This window comes from Jaculus jaculus, chromosome 2, assembly GCF_020740685.1.
Source record: "Jaculus jaculus isolate mJacJac1 chromosome 2, mJacJac1.mat.Y.cur, whole genome shotgun sequence".
NCBI lineage: Eukaryota > Metazoa > Chordata > Mammalia > Rodentia > Dipodidae > Jaculus > Jaculus jaculus.
Genome location: NC_059103.1, coordinates 100,973,641 through 101,001,382, shown reverse-complemented (window position 1 = coordinate 101,001,382; position 27,742 = coordinate 100,973,641). Strand labels below are relative to the sequence as shown.

Below are 27,742 nucleotides of genomic sequence, written 5' to 3'. Positions count from 1 at the left end.
TGCATTTATGTGAAATAGAACCTGTACTTTATAGCAAGATCCACGTTTCTTCCACAGTTTATTTAACAAGAATTTTTAAACGACATAATGCATAGCAAGTTTTAAGCTAGGTACAGGCTACACAAAAATATTTAAAATACAAAATTTGCTTTGATGAACCTCACAGATGAGGAAGACAGAGAAAAACATCTATTTCATATATTCCATAGTGGTCAGTCAAAGCATAAACAAACTGGTAAGGAGGCATAGAAAAGGTAACCTCAGTATTTTCACCAAAGTAGTTGAATATTCCTTGCAGTTACAAGACTAAATGTGACAGTTGAAACATTTATCAACCAGTACAAAGGAATGAGCCAGCCTACTATAGATTATCTATCTGGAGCTCAGAAAAGATGAATGATTTTCTTAGATTCTGTGGGTACACACTATTGAGTGTGCAAAAAACCTTTTATAAAAGGATTTTGTTACTCTTTGCTGAAGAATAGTTCTCTCAGGTTGGTAGGTATTAGAAAGCATTTGCTATTGGAAGCACAAGATATGAACAGTTGACTTTGGAATTATATTATCTATAACTGATATCACTGGTATAGGCAAGGTTGGAGATGTGATAGGGAGTGAGAGGTATGGATGGTATTGGAAAAAAGTGTTTAAAGGCAGTGTACATGACATATGATGTGAAGGACTATGGATAATAGAAGAATTCACTGGAAGAGTTTTCAGGAGGCAATAATACCAAATACAGCCAAGAGCACACAAGTCTGGACTTAGCAATGGAATCTTGGTGAGAGCACCACTGGTGTGTGATGGGGCAGAGGCTGGACTGGGAAATACCAAGGAAGGGAATGGGAGTTTAAGTGCCACAGTAGAATGTGGTTACTTATTTTGAAAAGCTTACAAGAGGAAGAGTGAGGTAGTGTGGCAATTGAGGATGCAAGCAAAATGGAGAAAGTATCTGTATACTCTATCTATCTATCTATCTATCTATCTATCTATCTATCTATCTATCTATCTATCTGCTATCTGCTATATATAATTTTTAATATATTTAATTTAAACAAAATTATCAACATGTACAATCCTTTTCTCTTTTTTAAATTAAAAAAGTATTTCATTTTAGTTATTTGAGAGAGAGAGGCACCTAGAGAATGGGCCTGCCAGGGTGTTCAGCTGCTGCAAATGGATTCCAGACATATGTGTCACCTTGTGTATCTGGCTTACATGGGTCCTGGAGAATTGAACCTAGGTCCTTTGGCTTTTCAGGCAAGTGCTTTAATTGCTAAGCCATCTTTCCAGCTCAACCTTTCTCTTTTTAAATGTACCTATCAGTAGCACTAATATCCCATTTATCTTATTGTATACTCAATCCCAGTACATGTTCATTTTATAAAACATAAATGGTATATACATTAAACAACTATTCATTTTCCTCTCTCCCCATCCCTGCAACCACAATTTGATTTTATCTCCCTCTGAATGTGACTATACTGGAACCCTAGTGTTAGTGGAGTCAGGCAGCATTAATCTTTCTGTGATTGTCTTATTTTACTTTGTAGGGTACCCTTAAAGTTCACCCAATTTTAATAAGTATCAGGATGAAAGGATATCTTTTTGAAATAAGAGGGATTAGAAAAAGTATAAATTCTAAAGAGGAGAAACAGTAGCAAGGATATTAAAAGATGTACAAAAATAAGGGGCAAATATTTACAATTCAAAAAGAGGCACAAGGGGTCAAGCGATGGTACTCTGGGTTAAATGGAGGAACACAAATTAACTGCAAAGTCACTGCTGTGATTCAAGATAGAGTTAATATGGCACTGCTTGAATGCATGAGTGGATAAAAGAATGAAGAAATAAAAACTGTTCTATTCCATGAGCATATATTATAAAACCAACTAGTTATCTTTAAAGTTTTAGCTTTTGATCAAAATAGGACTAAATGAACATTATTATTTTTGGAATGAAATTTAAGGCCTGAATTTTCACTGTCTTATATTAATAAGCATTATTTTCTAGATAACCATTCTAAAAGATGAAGATCATAATTAATTTCCACATAATTGTAACGATGATGACCACTGGTTTTATTTTAGCACAACAACCGCTTTGAAATTCTTACCGACAGTGTCTGGCCTGAGAGATGCAATAGATACCTCTGCTCCAATCAGTCCAAAGAGAAGGGGCTGAAAAATGTTCCAGGCAACTGCAATGATCTTTTCAACCTCTGACTAAAAGAAAAACAAAAAAGAAAGAAATTTTTATCATGTTACAATTTCCAATAATGTTACTCATTTGATAATCTGCATCATTTGATTTGAGATAGTCTTCATTTCTATTAAGTTCTGTGAATAGTTACGAAAGACCCAAACAATTACATGAAGACATTTCTAAACCAGTAGAAGTAACAATGGCCAAAGAATTTAAGATGCCAAAAGTCAGTAAACAGAGAAACAGATTAAAATGATGGACTCCATTTTTGAGGAGGGGAGTCCAATCACATAGTAAAAATGTTCCCTCCCTCTTAATCCCTCCCTTGTCTCTTTAGCCCCCCTCTCTCTTCCTCTGCCTCTCTCTTGTATGGACTACCTCCCTCTCCTTTTCTGCCACACTTCTTCTCCACTATTACAATGAAGTCTTGGATTCAAAAGAAAAAAAAATTTAAGTTTCAGTAAGGCCAAGTTTTTTTTAGATTAAAAAGAAATTCTAGCTAATTATGGTAGGAGAACAAACTGATAATTTTTTGAGAAGGGGATTTTTCAAATAATAAGAATTTATGGGCTGGAGAGATGGCTTAGCAGTTAAAGCGCTTGCCTGTGAAGCCTAAGGACCCCGGTTCAAGGCTCGATTTCCCCAGGTCCCACGTTAGCCAGATGCACAAGGGGGCGCACATGTCTGGAGTTTGTTTGCAGTGGCTGGAAGCCCTGGTGCGCCCATTCTCTCTCTCCTCTCTGTGCCTCTTTTTCTGTCACTTTCAAATAAATAAATAAACATAAAAAAAAGAATTTATATTTTCAGGTGATATTTTTATATTTACAATTATATACATTTAAGTGCCTGCCAAAGAAGGATTACATTGTTTCTCTATTTCCATAACAATTATTATTTCTGGTACAATGATAAGGGTACAGATTTCAATTCTGCTAGCTTATTATGATAATTTATTTTGATTGTCAAATTTAGACTGAGAAGTTCCAAGATTAGCAAATCACATGTCTGTGTGTAATTGTGAATGGCATTTCCAGAGTGATCTTGAGGGCTCTGACCTAATCAGTGGTTTACTAATTTTTTTATGAGAGAGAGAGAATTGGCATGCTTAGGCCTCCACCAATGTAAATGAATGCCAGACACTTGTGCCAGCTACTGGGAATGTGCCACCTTAAGCTTGCTTCACCTTTGTGCATCTGGCTAACAAGGGATCTGGAGTAAAACACGGGTCCTTAGGCTTTGCAGGCAAGTGCCTTGACCACTAAACCATCTCTCCAGCCTTGGCTTAATTTTTTATGGAATCAAAATTTCAAAAGACTAGCCAGTCATGGTGGCACCTGGAATCCCAGCATTGGCATGCTAAGGCAGGAGGATTGTCATGAGTTTGAAGTCAACTTGATTTATTTAGTAAGTACCAGATCAGCCAGAGTTACATAGAAAGACCCTGTCTCAAAAACAAGCAAAAATTTGAAGACACTATTAGGAGGTTGTGAAAATATGGAAGGAGGGGGCTTAGCTGGAAGGAGTGTTGCTGGGGGCTATACTTCTGAAAGTGTATCTTGGCCCTGACCCCTTCCTATCATTATTTCTCTGCTTCCTGGCCAGCATGACTTGAACAGCTTCCTCTCCCACATTTTGCCATGACTGTGATACTCTGCCTCACCTCATGACTACGGACTAAACTCCTACCAGCCAGCCAGCCTACTGTGGACTGAAATCTCTGCAACAGTGAGCCAAAATAACATCTTTCCATCCATTTAGCTCGCTTCTCTTAGGTACTTATATAGCAACAACAGGTCTGTTAACAGTCTTAGAAATGCTGAAAGAGATCATATATTAGGGTTTGACTGAACTATAGGACAAAAAGGTTTTAAATTTGAGGCCTGTCTGGGCTGCAAGACAGAGCCCTTGCCTCAAAGAACAAAACAAAATGAACATACAAAAAAGAAAGAAAGAAAAAAACTGGGCCAGAGAGATGGTTCAGCAGTTAAGGTACTTGCTTGAAAAGCCTAACAACCTGGGTTTGGTTCCTCAGTACCCACATAAAGCCAGATGCACCAGGTGGCACATGCATCTGGAATTTGTTTGCAGAAGCTAGAAACCATGGCATGCCCATTCTCTCTCTCTCTCTCTCTGTCTCTCTCTGCTTGCAAATAAATAAATACATTTTTTTAAAGAAAGAAAATGCAGTAATAGAATAGAGTAAATGGAAAAGAAGATGAGCCCAAGGTAATAGAGCTGTCTTGCCTATTGCAAATCAAGACTATTTTACATATTTATAGCCACCATTACTAAGATCTTTTACAATATGAATAACTCTCAAGGATGGACCAAAGGAAAAAGTTAATAGAAATGGAAGTTTCTGGGCTGAGAAGATGGTTCGGTGGTTAAAGGTGCTTGCAGGTTCAATCCCAAGCCAGCCATGTAAGTCACATACAATAAGTGTTGCAAGCATCTGGTGTCATTTGCAGCAGCAACTGGCCTTGGCACATCATGTACATACACACACACAAATAAATTTTTAAAAAACAAAAATAAACGCAATTGGAGCTTCTCCATGAATCAAGTGTATACTGAAGGTGGTACTTCTTTTAGATAGAACATTTAGAAGTGCATTAAGGAAAGACAATCCCATAGGTATAAAGGTCATCAGAAGCAGCTTGAGATTTGAAAGCTCACAAGAACATAGATGAATGCACCCTATAAATGGGGACTGTGTTTAAACATAACACAACAATGTTAATGATTATAAGGAAAATCAAAGTAGGAGATAATAAAAGAAAAACAGGCACAAATAGATTGTTTTTCATATATCTTATTTTTTTAAAAATATAACTGTGGTGGTTTGATTCAGGTGTCCCCCATAAACTTAGGTGTTCTGAATGCTAGGTTCCCAGCTGATGGGTATTTGGGAATTAATGCCTCCTGGAGGGAGTGTATTGTTGGGGGTGGGCTTATGGGTATTAAAGCCAGTTTCCCCTTGCCAGTGTTTGGCACACCCTCCTGTTGCTATGGTTCACCTTCTGTTGGCCAGGGGGTGATGTCCACACTCTGCTCATGCCATCGTTTTCCCCCTCCCATCGTGGAGCTTCCCCTCGAGCCTGTAAGCCAAAATAAATCTCTTTTTCCCAGAAGCTGCTCTTGGTTGGGTGATTTCTAACAGCAATGCGAACCTGACTGCAACAATAACAATGCATAAGATAGCCATTTTTGGGTACTTCACCAAAATGACCATCATAAAGGCAGAAGGAGAGGCACTGGTATATATACTTTTCACATTTTAGAAAAGATGGAGTTGTTCCTCTGGCTACATTCACATGAATCTACAAGCTGGGTGTACTGTAAATGTCAAGGGAATTAGTGCTATTCTCTACAATGAATGCATGCCCTAGCCAGGTGTGATGGAACATGCCTGAAACTTCAGTACTGGGCTGAGGCAGGAAGACCCTGAGTTCAAGGCCAGCCAGAGCTATATAGATAGACCACATCAAGAAAAGAAGATAGGGGAGGAGGAGGAGGAAGAGAAGGACGCAAGAATTCCTTACTTAGGAACATTATCAGGGCAATATCAGAAGTCTACAACATTACCCAGCATGCACTTCGCATTGCTGGAAAGAAGCAAGTTAGGGGAAAAATCCTTGCTAAGTAAGAAAACAGGGCTGGAGAGATGGTTTAGGCAGAAGTAGGAGGATCATTGTGAGCTCAAGACCAGCCTGAGACCACGGTGCAAGTTATAATTCAGCATGGGCTAGAGTAGGACCCTACCTTAAGAGAAAATAAAGAAAGGGCCAGAGAGATAGCTCAATGGTTAGACACTTGCTTGCAAAGCCTGCTGGCCTGGGTTCAGTTTTCCAGTACACATGCCAAGCCAGCTGTACAAAGTGGCACATGCATTTGGAATTCTTTGCAGAGTCAAAAGGCCCTGGTCTGCCCAAATTCATATTCTCACATGTGTGTGTGTGTGCACATGCATACACACAAATAATATAAAAAGAAAAGAGAAATACATGTAATTAAATTTAACAAAACCACTGAATTTCATTGTTAATGAAAGAATCATCAAAGAAAACAGTATAAAACCTTTGAACTATTGAGAACGGTGTGGCTGCCATGCTGGAAGTATCAGTATCTCTTGGAAATCTATGAGGAGTGCAAATTCTCAAGCTCCACCACACTTGGTAGGTAGAGGTAGGAGGATTGCTGTGAGTTTAAGGCTACCCTGAGAATACATAGTGAAATCCAGGTCAGCCTGGCCTAGAATGTGACCCTACCTCAAAAAACAAAACACAAAACAACAACAATAAAAGAAACATTTAATTTGAAGATAGTTTTCAGAAACAAAGCTGAGGGCTTTCCTACTGAATGATGAAATAACCCAAAATGTTTAAATCATTACTAAGCTATTGGCTTTATATGTTGGAATCATAATTAATTTTATTTTATTTTTTTGGTTTTTCAAGGTAGGGTCTCACTCTAGCCCAGGCTGACCTGGAACTCATCATGTAATCTCAAGGTGGCCTTGAACTCATAGCCATCCTTCTACTTCTGCCTCCCAAATGCTGGGATTAAAGGAATGAGCCACCATGCCTGGCTTTTTTTTTTTTTTTAATATTTTATTTGAGAGAGACAGAGAGAGAATGGGTGTTCAGGGCTTCTAGCCACTGAAAATGAACTCCAGATACATGTGCCATCTTGTACATCTGGCCTATGTGGGTCCTGGGGAATTGAATCTGAGTCCATAGGCTTTGCAGGCAAATGCTTTAAAATCTAAGCTATTTCTCCAGCCTCAAACAAACTCCAGATGCATGTGCCCCTGTGCATCTGGCTTACCTGGGTCCAGGAGAGTCCAACCAGAATCCTTTGGCTTTGCAGGCAAATGCCCTAACCATTAAGCCATCTCTCCAGCACTCTATTTTTTTTAAGTTTAGAAAGATTTTATTAGATATGAACAGAATTTAAGAGAAAGAAGAAAGGTGAAGCTCCTGTACAGCTGGAAGGGTTTGTGGACATTGAAAGACCCAGAAAGTAAGAGAAGGAAGGAACATGGAGCTCTTGCCCAAAGGATGGCAGGAGGAGGATATGGAAAATGAAAGCCTTTTTATAGTTTTTTTTTGTTTGTTTGTTTTGTTTTTTTCCCGAGGCAGTGTCTCATTCTGGTCCAGGATGACCTGGAATTAACTATGTAGTCTCAGGGTGCCTTTAAGTCACATTGATCCTCCTACATCTGCCTCCCAAGTCCTGGGATTAAAGGCATGTGCCACCACACCCGGCTCCTTTTTGTATTTTTTTTCAAGATAGGCTTTTACTCTAGCTCAGGCTGACTTGGAATTCACTCTCCATGCCTCAGGCCCAAGCCATCTTGGCCCACCTTCCAGAAGCCTTCATCCACTTCTAGACACAAAGTTCCAGGCAGCCTCTAAAGTGAAGCAATGCTCACCCATACGCATCCTCTTTTTATAGTCACCCTGAGAGATCAGTAACTACTACTATTTTAATGCTAGTTTCCCACAGTGATTTTTTTTTTTTTTTCCTGAGATAGGGTTTTACTCTAGCCCAGACCTGGAATTCACTATGTAATCTCAGGGTAGCCTTGAACTCATGACGATCCTCCTACTTCTGCCTCCCAAGTGTGATTAAAGGTGTGCACCACCACTCCTGGCTTCCCACAATGACTTTTGTCTTTGGCACATCTCCACAGAGATCTATGTGTGTGTGTGTATATATGTGTGCATATACATATTCTATATTGAATTATTTTAATTATTTATTGAATCAGCTGGGCATCGATATTATTTTTGTGTTGTTTTTTGAAGTACAGTCTCACTCTAGCTAGGCTGACCTGGAATTCACTATGTAGCCTCACTGTGACCTCAAACTTACTGTGATCCTCCTACCTCTGCCTCCCAAAAGCTGGGATTAAAGGCACATGCTACCAGACCTGGCCAGCATCAATATTCTGAAACCTTCCTTCAGGTATTATAATATCTAGCTTAGGTAAATTTAGTTGAGGTCACCAATATATAATCTTTGTACAGTCCTATCAACCTCAAATCTATGAAAAGAACACTTGGAATAAAAATAGACAAACAGAACTGAGCTAATTTCAATAATATATACTGAAAAAGTGAATATTAATGTTCTTGAAAATCAGTTTAAAGAAAACCTAAAAATGGATAAAGGCTTTTGAACACACTGGCTAGTAGACATATGAAAAAAATGAATTAGCTTTGCTCATAAAGAAATATAGTTCTGGAGAGGGCTTGGAGACTAAGGTGCTTGTCTGTGAAGCCTAAGGACCCAGGTTCGATTCCCCAGGACCCATGTAAGCCAGATACACAAGGTGGTGCATGAGTCTGGAGTTCATATACAATGGCTAGAGGTCCTGGAATGCCCATTCTCTCTCTCCCTCTCTTTCTATATCTGCCTCTTTCTCTCTCTTAAATAAGTAAAGTATATAAAGAAGAAATATAAATTAGATCTATAACAGGATATTCTTTTCACCTATCAAATTGACAGAATATTTCAAAACTGAAATAAACTTGAATCAAAAACAGATCCTCTCACAGACTCTTACTGGGAATGTAAAATGGCACAGCTTTTTAAAAGGGCAACTTGATATACCAAAAGTATAAAAGTGTGCATGTTCTGTTTTTAGAAATGTATCCTATAGAGAACTTCAAAGACAGCATTTTGTTGACTTTAGGACATATTGCTTATCACATTTTAATACTTTTTGTTTTGTTTTGTTTGAGGTAGACTTCTCATTCTAGTCCAGCTGACCCGAAGCTTGCTCTTGTAGCCCATGCTGACCTGGATCTCATACAGTGATCTTGCTACCTCAGCCTCTCAAGTGCTGGGATGAAATGAGTGTGTCACCAGGCCCAGCCTACAGTGAACATTTTTGAAATTATGGTGTGGTATCTGTTTGTCAGTATTTTTCTCCTTCCTTGATAATAAAGTGCAAGTGTTTTTATTTAAAGAATTGATAATATCTGAGTGTTTACAAAATGTAGTATTGCAAGACTATGTTATTAAAGCATTTATTTTCATGGCATCAAAGTAAAGCAACTTAAATACATGTGAATAGGAAATTTGTTACACTGAGTGTGAGACAGCTACCCAGGACAAAACGCTGCACTGATGACATCATGCTAGCATATCAGTGTATATTTTAAGTGAAATCATCAAGTTGTAGACAAGAGTACATAAGGGAAGGAAGGATATGCTTGTGTGCATTGGGTGTGCATTTCTGTGGGTATAGAGGAAAGCACTTGTGAAAAATTCCATTAACATTAAGAAAGTGCCTGAAGTGAGTGTTGGAGAGCTAGCTCAGTCCTCACAGTGCTGACCTCACAAACAGGAGGACCTGAGTTCTAGCCCCAAAAGCCACATAAAAATGTTGGCCTGGAGGCACATGCTTGTAACTCCAGAGCCGGGAGGTGGGGACAAGTGTTCCTGAAGAACACACACGCATGCACTCCCACATCTCCAAACGTGCACACACCCCTCACACACGAACACACATGAAAATGAAAAATACAGTAAGAAAGAGAAGGTATCTGAAAAGAAAGAATCTGAAAAAAAATCATGGCAAATGAAATTAAGATGAAACTCACCTTTTTGTTACTCCATTTCATGCCTGCAAGGAAGGCCATGACCAGTGTGCACAGTCCTCCAGACCCCGGGAAACCAAAATGCACACTGCTGAACACAGCTAGCACAGACAAGCCCAAGACCAGGAAGGCTCTCTTCCACACAAGGTTATCCTTGAAGAGAAGGTTCATGAACTCAATTATTTCAAGCAAAGTTCAAATAATCGATTATTCTCATTAGGTGAAAATAAAAATATTTTTCTGGCTAGGTGTGCTGGTGCATGCCTTTAATCCCAGTACTTGGGAAGCAGAAGTAGGAGGATCACCATGAGTTCAAGGCCACCCTGAGACTACATAGTGAATTGCAGGTCAGCCTGGGCCAGAGTGAGACCCTACCTTGAAAATAAAAAAAAACAAAAAAGTCCTCCTGTGTTCAACATACTTTCTCTTTACAGGGTTAGCATGTTAGGCTTTGGGTTCAGGTAGACCAGTGTCAAAATCTTATCATTTTATGTTACTAACATAATTTCTCCAAACTTTGTTTCATCATGTGTGAAAGCATTTATAACACAGTTTTCCTTTTTTTTTTTTTTACGTGTGTGTGTGTGTGTGTGTATGTAATGTGATGTGTATGTGGTACATGCATATCTATGTGCCCTTGTGATACCCATATCCTCACCTGAGGTGAGGGTTGCTTGTCTGTGGGGACTGGAGTGGAACTTGGTTGCTCTTCCACCTGGTTTTGTTTTGTACCCCAGTCCCTTTTTACTGATTCTGAAGCCCACAAAGTGGGATTATTCCTGGGTCTCTGCTCCCCTGCAGGGCTGGGGTTACAGGTGCACGTGGCCACACCCAGCTGTTTTACACGTTGTGATAGTTAGAATGTATGGCCCCACAGACTTAGGCATTTTAGGTTAAACTTCCTACTTGAGCTCCTAGCAGGCAGATCCCTGCTATAGGGGGCTTGTCACTAGGGGGGGGGGAGTTCCAGTCCAGCCTAATGTATGTGGAAAGCAGTTTGAGCCTGGTTTGAGTGAGTGCTTGCAGGTGTTCTTTTTTCTTTCTCTGTTATGCTGATGTACGATGGAGTGAGCCAGCTTCTTCTGTCACTGAGGGAACTTCCTCTGGGTGCTGTAAGCCTGAAATAAACCTTCTCCTTCCATAAGTTGTGTGGGGTTGGATGTTTGTCCCAGCAACAAGGAGCTGACTGCAACACCCCAGATCTGAAGATTTAAGCTTGGATGCAATCAGAGCCCCTCAGGTTCACGTACTGGTGCAGGAAATGTATGTAAGCACTGAGTCGACTCCCCAGGTCCATCACAGGATTTTTTTCTTTTTTTTTTAAATTTTGTTTATTTTTATTTGAGAGCGACAGATGGAGAGAGAAAGGTACAGAGAGAGAGAGAGAGAGAGAGAGAATGGGCGTGCCAGGGCCTCCAGCCACTGCAAATGAACTCCAGATGTGTGTGCCCCCTTGTGCATCTGGCTAACGTGGGTCCTGGGGAATGGAGCCTCGAACCGGGGTCCTTAGACTTCACAGGCAAGCACTTAACCGCTAAGCCATCTCTCCAGCCCCCATCACAGGATTTTTGTGGTAAATGATATGTCTAGACTGAAGAGATGGCTTAATGGTTAAGTCACTTGCCTAATAAGTCAAAGGACCCAGGTCCAGTTCTCCAGGATCCATGTAAGCCAGATGTACAAGGTGGCACAGGTGTCTGGAGTTTGTTTGCAGTGGCTGGAGGCCCTGGCGTGCCCATTCTCTTTTCCTCTTTCCCTCTCTGCCTCTCTCTCAAACAAATAAAATTAATAAAAAGATATATCTCTATTTCTTGAGTCTCTTTGTGTACTCATTTTTTTTTCCCCGAGGTAAGGTCTCATTATAACCCAGACTGATCTGGAACTCACTCTATAGCCCAGGCTGGCCTCAAACTCACAGTGATCCTCGTACTTCAACTTCTGGAGTGTTGGGATTAAAGGTCTGCATCATCATGCCTGGCTGTCTGTTTACTCTTTAATTAGATGTTCCCTTGATTTTTCTAGCTAATATCAAGAAACTTTAAGGGGGGACAGATTGAGGATACTTGGTTGTTGTTTCAAAATGGAAGAACCATGTATTTTCCCCCTTTACTTCTTATATTTGTTTCCTGATTGTCTTCGAAAGCAGGTCATTTCAGTGACTGACTTGGAGGCAAGCAAGCTCTAGGATGGATCCTCTGATTTCTCTCCCATCTGTAATGCTTCTAGCCATTTGACCTTAAGTTTTCATCCTGCCTACACCTCGATTTCCTCATTAGTTAAATGGTCATGTTAATAGTACTGTCTTTATGAACTACTGTGTGGTTTGCATGGGAACACCACTTCCTCTACAATGTTCAGTGATGATAGAAATGATCTATACCTGTGCTGTCTTTGGAAATATTCTTTATCTGCTACAGTAACAGGGAGCAAATTATTGCCACAATGAAGAGAGGCCCTAGATGATGAATTGTTTTACCACATCATTTTATGCACAGGAAAAAATAAAACATAAGCATCATTTTAATTTTAGTGTGTTATTACAATAATCCTATATGTCTTAGACATTCATACAGTCATTGACAGGTGATTTTCCTTGTGGATTTTTGAAACATAAAAAAATTAAATCAGTATACACCTTGATAATAGAAACATTAATTTTCTTAAAGTTCTTCTTGGGATTACAGAGGGAGTTCCAGGTCAGCCCTGGGCTAGAATGAGACCCTGCCTTTAAAAAAAAAAGGGAAAGGAAAAGGCTGGAGATATGGCTTAGTGGTTAAGGTGTTTACCTGCAAAGTCAAAAGACCCAGGTTTGATTCCCTAGTACCCATGTAAGCCAGATGCACAAGGGGGTGCATGCATCTTGAGTTCATTTCCAGTGGCTAGAGGCCCTGGTGTGCCCATTCTCTCTCTGTCTATCTCCCCTATTTCTCCTTGAAAATAAATTAAGAAAAAATACTTTTTATAATGCTAAAAGAAAGAAAGAAAAGAAATTATGTGTATCGTGAAGAACTTTGATCATGGAATAAAATATTTTACTATAATGAGCCATTAGGAGTCTTATCTACTGACAGCACTACAATTTAAGGTATTTTGATACTAAAAAAGGAAGCCAGAAGTTGATTTAATTGAATATTATGAAATAATGTTACTTGCATGTCCTATTATTTTGGAATTGATGTTATTTGTTTCACGGTGAAATTTGAAATGTATATAATATAAATTAGAGAAAAAAAATTCCAGGGATGCATTAGGACATCATAAAACTGATGGACTGCACCAATAGAAAGCAGTTTAAAATAGGACCATTTGCTCAGCTGTATCTTGCCTATTCAGCGTTTAGGAATGTGTTCTACAAAGTTTTTCCAGTGACATTTAGAGGAGCATTTTCTCACAGATGATTTCTTTTACCTGGTCACTGCTTGGAAAGTACTGAATAAAAAAACCCAGGAAAGATCCAGTGGCCACACCAATCACTACTTCCAGGATGCCTCGGAATACATTAAAAAGTGTAGAGCCTGAAAAACACATGAAGAGAACTTCAGAGAGAATCCTAAATCCATACAGCCACCAGCTCAGCAGTTCAAGGTGCTTGCTTGCAAAGCCTATTGGCCCAACTTCAGTTCCCTACCACCTGCATAATAGCAGATTAAAGCGCATAATAGGGGATCAAAGTGGCATATTTGTCTGGCATTTGTTTATAGCAGCAGGAGACTCTGGAGTGTCCCCCCCCGACCCTGATGCAAATAAATTAATTAACTTAAAATATCATCATGTGAAGGACATCACTCACATGGAAGACAATTCCTATAGACATTTCTTAATTTCTACATTTGAGCCTGTTTAAAAGAAAACCATGCTTGTTATTAAAGAAAAAAAAATCCAAAAGAAGCATAAGATATTTTTGTATGTTTTATATGATTTTTTATGTTTACTTCTTAGTTACATTTTTGTTTTGTTTTGTTTTTTCAAGGCAGGGTATCACTCCAGCCCAGGCTGATCTGGAATTCACTATACAGTCTCATGGCAGCCTTGAACTCGCAGGAATCCTCCAAGTGCTGGGATTAAAGGCATGCACCACCATGCCAGCATTAGGTATATTTTTGTTTGTTCATTTCTATAGTTGTTTATTTAAAGGACCAAAAAATTATAAAGGTAAAATTCATGACTCGAAGCTAGCTTGTTCTTCAGGATTCTATGTGTAGCTTGAGCAGATAAATCTAGTTAAGTTTCCAAGTGACCAAGGCTGGGGCTGGAGCTCACTGGTAGGGTGCTTGCCTAATATGCATGAGGCCCTGGGTTCAAATCCTAGCATAGCACAAAACAAGTTTCCTAATCAGCATTGAAGAGCTGGATTTTTATAAAAACAATAGATGTACATTGATTTATAAACTCTGGTATTTAGAATACAGTAACTTAAGCACCTGACAATATGAAGCTCAATGGTTTATTCTAAAAGTAAATCTGAAACAAATTATTTTGTTACTTCCCTCAGAAGAATTTTTATTTGTGGCTTAACTTCCTTGAGGTATCATAATATAGAATAAGTAAAACTTGAGTTTTTCCTCACAGCAAATTGGATTTGGGAAATTGGATTTAAAGAGCCTGCATTAGCACACTGTATAGAAAACTATATTAAAACTTCTCTAGGGCTGGAGAGATGGCTTAACGGTTAAGCGCTTGCCTGTGAAGCCTAAGGACCCCGGTTCGAGGCTCAGTTCCCCAGGTCCCATGTTAGCCAGATGCACAAGGGGGTGCACGCGTCTGGAGTTCGTTTGCAGAGGCTGGAAGCCCTGGCGTGCCCATTCTCTCTCTTTCCCTCTGTCTATCTTTCTCTCTGTGTCTGTTGCTCTCAAATAAATAAATTAAAAAAAATAAGTTAAAAAAAAAAAAAACTTCTCTAATGCCAGGTCTGGTGGTTTACCCCTTTAACCTCAACATTAGGGCTTATGTAGGAGGATCACCATGGGTTCATGGTGAGAGTTTCAGGTCAGTCTGGATTAGTAACCCTACCTCAAAAACAAACATAAAAACCTCTGGTGGGGCTGAGTACCTGGTTCACAGGTTAAGGCATTTGCCTACAAAGCCTAATGACCCAGGTTTAATTTCCCAGCACCTACCTAAAGCCAGATGCACAAAGTGGTGCATGGATCTGTAGCTCGTTTGCAGTGGCTAGAGGCCCCAGCGCTCTCATTTATTCTCATTCTGTCTTTCTCTCTCCCTCTCTCTCTCTCTCTCTCTCTCTCTCTCTCTCTCTCTCTTTTTGCTCGCAAATAAATAAATAAAATATATTTTACAAATCTCTACTCCATACATGAAGCCAGTTTTCAAGACAATTCTAAGAAAAATGGTACTAAATAGCTATTACTGTTTCTTTTTTGGTTCATTTTTAATTATCATTGTTTCTTATTATTATAGGAAATGCTTTTCTTATTGGAAAAAAAACTCAATAATTTTACTTAGCTAATATAACTTTCCAATAGGTAAATGATGTGACTATCAAAAGCATCTAGCTGAAGGAGCTGGAGATGTCTTTGGTGGTAGCACTTGTCTAGCATAAGCAAGGTCCTAAGTTCAACCCCCAGTACTGCAAACGAAAGCATCTAGCTGTGATAGCATCAGCATGTTCAAGCTGTCCCTGCTGTGGACAAGTTACTCTAGTACATAGCTAATAAGCCTCAGTCTCTGTGTCACAGAGTTATTTAAGTAGGAAGAATTCCTGGAGTTGTCCCTAAATATTCTAATTCAGTAAGTCTAGCCAGGCGCAAATCCAAAAGCTTTGAGAACATGCCTTTGAGTACATAATGGGCAGGGCACAGATAACACGACATAGACAACCAGGGAAGCTCTTCAAGATACCCACATCTCCCAATCTATTCCACCCTAGATTATGAAGACCTCAAACAAACTCTCCTTCTTCTGTTTCTAGCCTGTCCTTCATCTCTCCTCCCTGACATGAAAGCCAATCCTACTGCTTTGTAGTGATAGTTCCTAATCATGGCCACACTGCTTCCCGTTCCCAGCATTCTGCTTTAATTTGTCTACATAATTTGTAGACTTTAATTTGTCTAAATATGTCTACATAAGAGCATCTTTCTTACAATACTCCCTAGGTGATGCTAATTTGCCACTAAAGTGAAAGCTGTTGCTATAAAGGTGCACATGAGGAAAGTAGTAGAGACCTAATTTACATAGAGTTAAAAATTAAGATGAGGCAGAGGTAGGAGGATCACTGTGAATTCAAGGCCAGCCTGGGACTATAGAGTGAGTGCCAAATAAGCCTGGGCTAAAGTGACACTTTACCTCAAAAAAAAAATTAAGATGATGGGCTGGAGAGATGGCTAAGTTGTTAAGGTGCTTGCCTACAAAGCCTAAGGACCCAGGTTCTATTTCCCCGGACACGTGTAAGCCAGATGTACAAGGAGGTGCATGTGTCTGAAGTTCATGTGCAGGCCCTGAAGTGCCCTTTCTCTCTCCCTCAAATAAATAACTAAAATATTAAAAATTAAGATGAGTATCTATTGGATCTAATAGGGAACTAGGGAATGTTTATTGATTATAGAACAAGAAAGTAACATTATGAAAATAGTGTTTACAGAAGACAGCTTACCAGAACTGATAAACAGCTACAGGTGAGAGAAAGGAAAGTAGTCCTGCTTTAGAGTCGCAGTTCTTCCACTTGGACAGTATCTGTCATGTGTGGCCACTGAAAAACCTACTTATCCTTTATGTGAAGTTTCTAGAATTCAACTTTCCCAGATCTCTCCAAGCAGAAGGTATTCTCTGTCTTCAAATGCCACTCTCTTGTGTCCACCACTCCTGTGCAATACCCTGCTACTCAGGCAGACCACACCTACAGGGGGAAAGGGAGGGGAGAAGCAGCTTCTATTCCTCCTGAGACATACCTGACTTTCCTTTCTGTGAGCCACCACGCCTGGCTCCTCTCTATATATTTAATTTCCTTTGAGCAGGCTGGAGAAATGGCTTCCCAGTTAAGGTTCTTGTCTGCAAAGCCAAGGGACCCAGGTTCTATTCCCCAGCACCCATGCAAGCCAGATGCATGAGATGACACATGCGTCTGGAGTTCATTTGCAGTGGCTGGAGGCCCTGGCATCCCCATTCTATTTCTCTCTATCTGCCTCTCTCTCTCACTCTCACTCTCTCTATCACTCTCTTAAATAAGTAAATAATAATGAAATTTTTAAAAATTTAATTTGCCTTCCATACTTAAGATATTTCACCAGGTGTTCTATAGAACAGGAACAGCATATGCTGGACAGATGAGTTTACCTGTGGAAAAGGCCATGCCCAAGCATGTATTGAAACCAGTGATGGCCAGTATATCATCGAAGCTGCCAGCAGCCATGAGCAAAGTCGGGACCCCCTTTTCGACACCATAGCCTCCATCCTGCAAAAGGAGCATGGAAGGCACCACCACAGCTGGAGAGACAGCGCCTAAGACAAAACTGAGCATGTGGAGGGTCAGGTACTTGTGATAGCCTGTGGCTCACTGTTACAACTGTAAAAAATTACAACAACCTCTACTGGTTTTTCCTGCACATTAACAGGTTAAAGTTTGGACAATTATAAAATTGTAAAACAGCAGAGAAATACCAAGCCAGAAACACATACATGAAAGTTCTATTGAACACTGATTTTCAAAGTAGAGCCAGGGATAATGTATGTTGAAATGACTTACATTGCTTAAAATACATACATCCTTATGAATGGTATATAATCCCTGATCAAGTTAGGCCCCAGAAGGTGACTTAAAACAAGAAACAAACAACAGCAACAGCAGTTTTTAGGCTTCAATTGCTATGAGCAGTTGCAGGCTTCACTATAAAGTGTCTACTTCATAAGAAGCGAGGAAGTTAAGGCACAGATAGACTGAATAACCTGTCAAAGATCACACACTCACTAGAAAATTATTGCGCTGAGTCTTAACCATAAGAAGTGAGAAGAATTTCTTCTTGCCTATTATATCAGCACTAACTTCTTACTACATACTTTGTGTGTGCACGTGTGTATATATGCATGTTATATGTTTGAATGTGTTTAGGAGCACATGTGTATGCAGGTGCTTGTGAATGTGTATGTGTGGAGACCAGAGGCTGCTGTCAGGTATCTTCCTTTACTGCTTCCCACCTATTTTTTTGACACAGGGTCTTTCACTGAACCTAGAGTACACTGATTAAGCTAGACTAGTTAGCCAGCAAGCCTTAGACATCCGTTTCTTTCTGTCCAGCACAGGGATTACAGGTGTGCACCCTATGCTCCTAGGCTAGAGTGAGACCCTGCCTCAAAAAAAAAAAAAAAAAAAAAAGCCAGGTATGGTGGCGCACGCCTTTAATCCCAGCACTTGGGAGGCAGAGGTAGGAGGATCGCCATGAGCTCGAGGCAACCCTGAGAATACATAGTGAATTCCAGGTCAGCCTGGGCTAGAGTGAAACCCTAGCTCAAAAAACCAAAAAAAAACAAACAAACAAAAAACAAACAAAACAACAAAAAAAAGTTAACACCTATAAGACAGAGCCTACATTTTTCCTTCCTTTCTTTCTTCTTTTATTTTGAGCCTACATTTTGAAACTAGACTATTTAAATGATGCTGTAATATCTATGTTAAGTCTTATGATGCCCTATATTCTATATGTTCTCTGCGTTAGATGGAATTCATCAAAGTTCCAAATGTCTCTGCATTTTTTTTCACATGACAGAGAAAAAGATTACCCCAATATAAATCCCCATTGCCACGGTAAGCCCATCAGGAAGTGGGAAAGAAGTGCCGATGTGCATGCCTCCACAACACAGGGACCCATGGACAGCCGCACACAGACACCCTTCAACTTCTTCAGAGCCTGAAAGTTAAACACGACATACTAATGTGAGCCTGTGAAGTCATATGAAGAACATGACCTTCAATACCTTCTCAGACCATGTCTGTGTTAACATAAATTTTCTTGGTAATTAATTTTATTTAGCAAGCATGCCAGCAGTCTAAGTATTTTAGAGATGGCTTATGTAGTCCTCATATTAACTCTTGGGGTAGGTAAATGTTATTATTCCAACATTTTGTATATAACCTTCTAAAAAGACACTAAGTAGAGTCATTGGTCCCAGGTCATGAAACTGGTATGTTGGAGTCAGGTTTGTAACAATGTAGGTGAGTTCCAGATCTGTGTTCATAAATCACATGCTAGCTGACCCAAACCCTCTCAGTATTGGCTTTACTTATAATCATGGCCCCAGAAGGAGATGAAGGTAAAGAAGCTTGACCCCAGAAACACTCATTCTTGCGTTCAGAGGTTTAAATGATAAATACATTCAAAACCATACTTGAGACTCATTCCATATGCTAGAGAGTTTCTTAAGCCAGCCTAATTAGCCCTGTATACTTGCATAGAGGTCTGCAAGCCAAAAATATGACTCCCAACCATTATTTATGACTATGACACATCTGTGTCAGATGAAAGAAGACCCTTTATTTTGTGTCCCTCCCACACACATAGTGACTCCTTTCTCCAAGAAGCAGTATGGGAATAGACTTCTGTGATATCTGACCTAAAAACAGCCCTGCACAAAACAAATTCTGATCTCTTCCTGAGATTGTCATGCAAAGTATCCACAGTTATCTCCTGAAGCTTAACAATACTAAATGCTTAATACTAAATACTAAATACTACTGGAAGGACAGAATTCTTATTCAATAATTAGAAATGTACCCTTCATACCTTTGGATCCAGACCAAGGCCGGCACGAACCAAAATGATAGACAGGGCTATGCTTCTCAGAGAGGAAGACCACTTGTGCTGGATCTGTACATTGTTACTGATGACGGGGAGATTTCTCAAGAGAAACCCAGCCAGCAACATGCCTTGAGTGGTCAAGGCAAACAAGACTAGTTAGTTTTCAAATTCAGAAAGATCTTTCACACTTTACATATGAAAGACGCTCCTATATAACATTTCCTTATGCTTAATCTTTGGAGACAATGATTATGTTAAACTTATAATTAAAACATAATAGATTAGAGTAACAGAGAAATATCTTAACATACACAGTAAAACTGATTATAATAATTACTATTTTCCAAATAACTGAACACAGAAGGGAGACACAAGGGGCAGCATTTGGATAGAGAGCATTATCAAATCCTAAATAACATGCTTTAATACAGTGTCATCTCAGCCATTCCTTCGTGTGCAAACAGCTCATGAAATCATTACCTGAAATATCAACAAGTACTTACATGGATTCTATCTTACCTTTATGCCAGATAATTTAATAAAAAACATGTAACACCTTGCGAGGGACTTATAAGACCATTGTGGTAATGGTCTCCTGTCATCTAGTGACCATTCCTTTACTTACTTTTTCAACATCTACTGAAACCCTTCATTATTTTAGACAGTATGGTGGGCATGGTATCAGGCACAGAAAAAATCACAAGTTCTGTCTATACAATGGACTAGTACTCAGAATCATATAACTCAACAAGCTTTCAGCCTTTTGGGGAACAAGACAAACTAAGATACCCAAAAACAAAGAATTGAGAAGAGAGGGGTGAGCAAAGAGGTCCAGAGATGGGGTTAGGAGTGGGGGTTCAGTTTAATGTCTCTGGAAGAGATCATGAAGCTATTAGTTTGCAAAGGAACTTTGCTCACATTCATGCTGAGAACCCTGATTTGTGACCTGTAATGATTCCTCTGTGATAGGTATTCTCACACAGCTGACTTTAAGCTACCGATATGTCTAAGCTCCAACTGTGAAGTAAGAGAAGAAATGGGTGAGGGTACTCTTATATGGTGTAGCCATAATCTCAAGTGCTCAGATAAGGAAAAGCATAGTAAAAATCGAAAGTGAAAAATGCTTAGTACTGATTACTCTTGTTTTATAATGTAAGCCACTGTTATTTTATACTATTAACTTCTTAGAATATTTTTATTTATTTATTTGCAAGGACAGAGAGGGAAATAAAAATTGAATTGAGTGTGCCAGGATCTCTTGCCACTGCATGCAAACACCAGATGCATGTGCCGCTTTGTGCATCTGGCTTTATGTGGGTGCTGGGGAATTGGACCCAGGCTGTCAGGTTTTGCAGGCAAGCTCCTTAACCACTGACCAATCTCTCTAGGCCCTATTTATTTATTTTAGAGAGAGAGAGGGAGGAAGAGATAGACAGGGAAAGAAAGAATTGGTGTACCAGGGCCTCAGCCACTGAAATAGAACTCCAGATGCTTATGTCACCTAGTGGGCATGTGTAACCTTGTGCTTGCCTCACCTTTGTGCATCTGGCTAACGTGGGGTCTGGAGAGTCAAACATGGGTCCTTAGGCTTCACAGGCAAGCACCTGATTGCTAAGCTATCTCTTCAGCCCCTATTTATTTTTTTTAAATCCCCACATTTAACAACTGGCTCATAAAACTCCTCAAAATTTAACATTTGGATTTTGGCTCCAGCATAGCAAATACAGAAATGTTTTGTTTCTTTATTTACCAAAGTTTTGGGAAGAAGACAGGAAAGTTCCAGCACTTACCAAGAAGAGGAGGCAGTGGAGGCAATGTTGGTAACTTAATGAGCCCAAAAAGTTTGCCTCCAGTGACAGAACAATAGAACAGGGTTATAATTCCAAACAGGTTTCCTCCAGGAAGACATTCCCTGCCAGTAATTGACCACACCACAGCCCACAGAAGAACAACCATGGCACCTAAAAGAACAAGAAAACTAGTAGTCAGATGCAAGCTTTGATATAAACTAAAAATATTTTTTAAATAAGCACTGAATGCAGATGAAAACACATATAACATGTATAAATTATAAAGAACATTGGCCATATGAACAACAGGGTATACCAACCATTTACAAAAACTAGGAAACTACCAGCCCCTCTGACTCCACCCATGTGTTCCTCCCCAACCCATCCATCTTCACTGTCAGAAAGAACCATAATCCTGAACGTTTCACTATTGCCTTGTTTCTCTCTGTGATTTGCTGCAAATGTAACAGCAGTTTTGTTATGCAGAGAAACATGTCAGTACCTTTACCTTATTGATAGGAATATGAGGGCTGGAGAGATGACTCAGCAGTTAAGGTGTTTGCCTGCAAAGACTAAAGACCCAGTTTCAATTTCTCAGCATCTACGTAAAGCCAGATGCACAAAGTGGTGCACGCATCTGGAGCCCGTTTGCAGGAGCTGGAGGTCCTGGTGTACCAATTCTATCTTCTCTCTACATCCTTGCAAATAAATAAGTTAAATAAAAAATGGAATAAGAATATTTGAACTCCAGTCATTCTCCAATATTTAGTTCTGCCTTCAATTATACATTGTCTTGAATTTGTTGCTGCAGTGCTGAGGTTTGAACCCAGGGCTTTGCACATGCAAGGCAAGGGCTCTACTGCTGAACCCATGATTTCTAAGCCCAGCCTATGATTTGTTTTTAAGATAATATTTTCTTAGAATTATCCACACCTTTTAAAAAAAATCATCATTTCTGTGGAATTTTGAACTATTCACCTTGAGGCAATTATCTCATTGGTGATACTTTAGTAAGCCTGGGTGATACTTTAATAATCACATTCCTGTGAGAATGTGATTTGAAAACTTGTGTTCTACAAAATTGTATTCTAAAAATAGAAAAGATCATGGGAAAAAAAAATCAAGTTAGGGCAGACCGCTCAAAAGTGAACAAAGTGTTTGCTTTGCAAGCAGATTACCTGAGTTTGAACCCACTTTAAAATGCTGTGTGTGGTGACATGCACTTGTGATCCAAGTGCTGGAGAGGTGGAACCAGGCAGATCCCCAAGCTCCCTGACCAGTCTTGGCCAGTCTAACCCACTTAACAAGCTCCAGGGCAACGAGAAAGCCTGTCTCAAAAGATGGCATTTCTGTGCAAGGACACCCAAGGTTGTCCTCTGGTCTCCGGCACTCTCACACATATGCTCCCTCACACATATGAACACACACACATTTAACAAAAACCGTCAAAGCTATGACAAAAGGACTAATACAACAGGGAGAAAAAAAAATACTAGCATAGGGCTGGAGAGATGGCTTAGTGGTTAAGGAACATGCCTGTGAAGCCTGAGGAACCAGATTCTATCCTCCAGGTCTCACATCAGCCAGATACACATGATAGCACATGTGTCTGGAGTTTGCATGCAGTGGCTAGAGGCCCTGGCGTGCCCATTCTCTTTCTCTTTCTCAGTCTCTAATCAATCAATCAATAAGTAAGTAAGTAAGTAAATAAGAATAAATCTTGAAAAAAAAATACTAGCATAGCCAACTCCAGGGCCAGGTGCAGCCCAAGAGCAATCTTTTCCTTGTAGACCTCAGCGGCACAAATTGCTCATTTCATTATCTGAAATTATCTTTATTCATTTTTTTTCCCCAAGGCAAGAACTCACTATAACCCAGGATGACTTGGAGCTCACTCTGTAGCTCTGGCTGGCTTTGAACTCACAATGATCTTCCTACCTTAGTTTCCCAATTTATTTATATTCTTTTTTTTTTTCTTTTTTTGAGGTAGGGTCTCATTCTAGCCCAGGCTGATCTGCAATTCACTATGTAGTCTCCGAGTGTCCTTGAACTCATGGTAATTCTCCAACATCTGCCTCCCAGGTGCTGGGATTAAATTTATGTGCCCCGCCCTATTCATATTCTTTTATTTTTTATTTTTATTTTTGGTTTTTCAAGGTAGGGTCTCGCTGTAGCCCAGGCTGACCTGGAATTCACAATGTAGTCTCAGGGTGGCCTCAAACTCACAGTGATCCTCCTACCTCTTCCTCCTGAGTGCTGGGATTAAAGACATGCACCACCACACCTGGCTTCCTATTCATATTCTTAAAAGTAGTTTTTTTTTTTTTTTAAATTTTTTTTTGAATTTTTATTTATTTATTTGAGAGGGACAGACACAGAGCGAAAGACAGATAGAGGGAGAGAGAGAGAATGGGCGCGCCAGGGCTTCCAGCCTCTGCAAACGAACTCCAGACGCGTGCGCCCCTTGTGCATCTGGCTAACGTGGGACCTGGGGAACCGAGCCTCGAACCGGGGTCCTAAGGCTTCACAGGCAAGCGCTTAACAGCTAAGCCATCTCTCCAGCCCAGTAGTTTTTTAAATGTATACTTTAGGCTTCAAAATTTCAGGTGAGAATTATTTTCTCTTAAATTATTAAATTATTTTCTCGAAAATATTATTCCCTGGATTTCTGGATTTCATTTTTACTGTTAAGTCTAACTATAATTCTTTTAAGAAATGCTTTTTCTTTGACTCCTTTTCAGACTTCTTGATTTTTAGCAATTCTAGAATGATGTGTTTAGTTTTTTTTTTTTTTTAGGAATTATGCATTGTGTCAGTTCTGGAAAACCCTGTCTATGTCTCTTTAAATATTTCCTCTTCTCCATTTTGCTATTTTTTTTTTCTATCCTGCGGCTGGCCAGCATGCTATTTCCATGATGCTGAGTTTTCATATTTTCCACCTGCTTGTGTACTGCATTCTAGATGACCTGTTAGCCTCTGCTTGGCAGTTCACCTTCAATCTGCTGCCTGCTCTACTCATTGAATTACTGAATTACAGTTTTTATATCTCAGAATCCAAGTTGGTTCCCTTTCACATCTACTCATTTTCTAGTTACTTGTTTTTTGATCATATTTGATATTTCCTCCTTAAATTGCACATCCAACTATCTATATTTCTATTTCTTTTTGTTTGTTTGTTTTTGTTTTTCAAGGTAGAGTCTCACTCTGGTCCAGGCTCACCTGGAATTAACTATGTAGTGTCAGGGTGGACTTGAACTCATGGCAATCCTCCTACCTCTGCTTCCTGAGTGCTGGGATGAAAGGCGTGCGCCACCACGCCCAGCTATACTTCTATTTCTTTTTTCTTTTTCTTTTTCTTTTTTTTTAAGGTAGAGTCTCACTTTGGTCCAGGCTGACCTGGAATTCACTATGGCGTCTCAGGGTGGCCTTGAACTCATGGCGATCCTCCTACCTCTGCCTCCTGAGTGCTGGGATTAAAGGCGTGCGCCACCATGCCCAGCTATTTCTATTTCTTGATAGTGCAATGTTATAAAATTTCTATGATGTTTTCTTTGCATGCTGTGATTTAAATTTTTTTATTTATTATTTATTTGCAAAAAGAGAGTGGGAAAGAGAGGGAGGGAGGGGGCCATACCAGGGCCTCTTGCCACTGCAAATGAATTCCAGATGCATACACCATTGTGCCTATCTTTTTACATGGGTTCTGGGGATCCAAACTCAGGTCCTGTGCTTGTGTGGCAAGAAATTTACTGACTGAGCTATTTCTCCAGAACCTATCTAATAGTTTGTTTGCCTTTTTTATTTCTGATTTATTTTTATTTATTTATTTTGAGACAGAGAGAGTGAGAATGGGCCCAGGGCCTCTATTCACTGCAAACAAATTCCAGACACAGGAGCCACCATGTGCACCTGGCTTACATGGGACCTGAAGAATCGAACCTGGGTCCTTAGGCTTTTCAGGCACACACCCTAACTGCTACGCATTTCTACAGTCCCTATCTAGTGGTTTTTAATTTAAGAAAGAAGTAAAGTTTTTTCTGTCATTTTCAAAATGTATTTTATTTTTGATTTTTTTTTAAATTTTATTTGAGAGCAACAGGCATAGAGAGAATGGGCGCGCCAGGGCCTCCAGCCACTGCAAACAAACTCCAGACGTGTGCGCCCCCTTGTGCGTCTGGCTAGTGTGGGTCCTGGGGAGTTGAGCCTTGAACTGGGGTCCTTAGGCTTCACAGGCAAGTGCTTAACCACTAAGCCATCTCTCCAGCACTTAAAATGTATTTTATTTTTTAAATTTTTTGTTTATTTATTTGAGAGAGAGAAAGAGGGACAGAGAGAGAGAGCTCCAAGGCATTTGCCACTGCAAATGAACTCCAGACACAAGCTTCACCATGTGCATTTGGCTTATGTGGGTCCTGGGGAATTGAATCTGGGTCCTTTGGCTTTGCAGGCAAGTGCCTTCTAAGCCTTATTTCCAGCCCACCAAATATATATATATTTTGGTTTCTCGAGATGGGCTCTCACTCTGGCCCACGCTGACCTGGAATTCACTATGGAGTCTCAGGGTGGCCTTGAATTCACAGTGATCCTCCTACCTCTGCCTCTCGAGTGCTGGGATTAAAGGCGTGTGCCACCATGCCCAGCCCAAAATATATTTTTATTTATTTATTTGTATGGAAAGAAAAAACAGTGAGAGAGAATATGAATGGACATGTTAAGGCCTCTTGTCACTGAAAATAAACTCTAGATGCATGTGCCTCCTTGTGCATTTGGCTTTAGGTGGGTACCAGAGAATCCAATCTAGGCCGACAGGCTTGGCAAGCAAGCACCTTTAACCACTGAGCCATCTTCCCAGCCCTCTTTCTGTCCTTTCAACCATATGATCTTGAAAACTCTTTGTTGTAACATCATCTTTTACCTCCTTTGTCTGAGTCCATCCTTACCAAGTACATACCATCTGTTATTACTCTGCCCAACAAACCATGTGGAGGGCAAGCCAATATATGTCTCAGACTTTGCAAACAAGTTGATTCTGTTGGTGACTCCTGCAGATTTTTTTCGCTGCTGTTCAACAGGTTACTTCCTTCGGTGGGTTCATTTCCATCTACACCTTTAAGGTTCATAACTCTCTCCTCCTGTAATTAAAATAATTTTTAAAAATCCTTAAAACTGTGTTTCCTACTATACAACTCCTGAAAGGATAACTATCTGTGATCCAAAGAAATTCATGTCAATTCATCTATGTGAGTTTGAAGAGGGGAGAGAGAGAAAGAGAGGAAAGAGAAAGAGAGAGAGATTATTCTAGGAATTGGCAGGGAACACAAAACATATCCTTAGGTAGGGCAAGCGGCTAATGACTGTTAGTCACACCTACCCTGTGAGTGTATGAATTAAGAATGGGAAAATCTTTTTTGCCCTTTAGTTATTTTGCCCCTTTTTGAGATGGGGTATCAAGCTTAATTCTCTTTCTGCATCACTCATTTGAGTGCTGGGATCCCAGGAATGTGCCACATGCTCTTCTGGGAAAATTGTTAATTGCCTGTAAAGTGGAAATGTTCCATTCCAGCATAGATCAGAAATACACAGTGTCTTCCTTAAAGAAACAGCTGGGATTTTCTACATTGACTGGAGATTTTTGTCTGTGTTTCTCTTTTCTTTTTAGGCAAGGTCTCACTCTAGCCCAGGTTGACCTGGAACTCATGCTGTAGCTCAGGCTGGCCTCATGGTGATCCTCCTGCCTTTGCTTCCTGAAGGCTGTGGTTAAAGGTATGTGCCACCACACCTAGATTTACCTGTGTTTCTTGCTGCATAGAAGCTATGTGATTTGTTCCTATGGAAGGCTTTGGATGCTGACATTCAATTGTTTTATCTTCTTCTCCCATGATTTATAACTACGAAGATGATTCAGGGAAGAGAAAGAAGAGCTGTGCAGGAGAAGAAACAGCATTCACATTGATTGAAAATCTTTGGACATGAGTACAATATATTTATTCCTTCCCTTAGCACTGTGAGTGGCTAGCATATGTTGATAGACTATTCTTACCTTTTCAGTGTGGATCTTTTTTTATTATTATTTTTTTGGTTCCAACATATTATCTTCACTCTTATCTACTTTTTTACTGCTCTTGAAATAAACTTCTGTTGACTAAGCACCGTTTTACTTCTTTCCCAGCCCAGCTTGTGGGCTAAACTTCAAAACATGCAGAGCAATTTCACTGTTTAATTGTCCTCTCTAGTGGGATAGCTTTTCAAGCAGGAAAGCAGGTAACTTTCCAGTGTTGTTATGAGGAATGAGTCAGAAGAGGACAAGCTCTCCAGATTCCATTAATTTTAGAAAAAACAGAGTCACTGATTTCTACCTGTTGCTTATTTCTAAATTCGACTTTAAAATATAACA

At 39.8% G+C, this 27,742-nt stretch overlaps 1 protein-coding gene across 1 annotated transcript in view; it reads right to left on the bottom strand.

The window, feature by feature from the left end:
- Positions 1 to 27,742, bottom strand: part of Slc9b2 (solute carrier family 9 member B2) — a 40,611-nt gene that overhangs the window by 7,875 nt on the left and 4,994 nt on the right. The window contains exons 3-11 of the mRNA XM_004662991.2: positions 27,138 to 27,269; positions 26,300 to 26,480; positions 21,349 to 21,519; positions 19,544 to 19,686; positions 18,543 to 18,670; positions 17,103 to 17,278; positions 13,224 to 13,330; positions 9,819 to 9,968; positions 2,117 to 2,225 (exon numbers count right to left, since the gene is read on the bottom strand). Of these exons, the coding sequence (XP_004663048.2) occupies positions 2,117 to 2,225; positions 9,819 to 9,968; positions 13,224 to 13,330; positions 17,103 to 17,278; positions 18,543 to 18,670; positions 19,544 to 19,686; positions 21,349 to 21,519; positions 26,300 to 26,480; positions 27,138 to 27,227 (1,255 nt within the window). The 5' untranslated portion in view covers positions 27,228 to 27,269. The remainder of the gene's footprint in view (positions 1 to 2,116; positions 2,226 to 9,818; positions 9,969 to 13,223; positions 13,331 to 17,102; positions 17,279 to 18,542; positions 18,671 to 19,543; positions 19,687 to 21,348; positions 21,520 to 26,299; positions 26,481 to 27,137; positions 27,270 to 27,742) is intronic.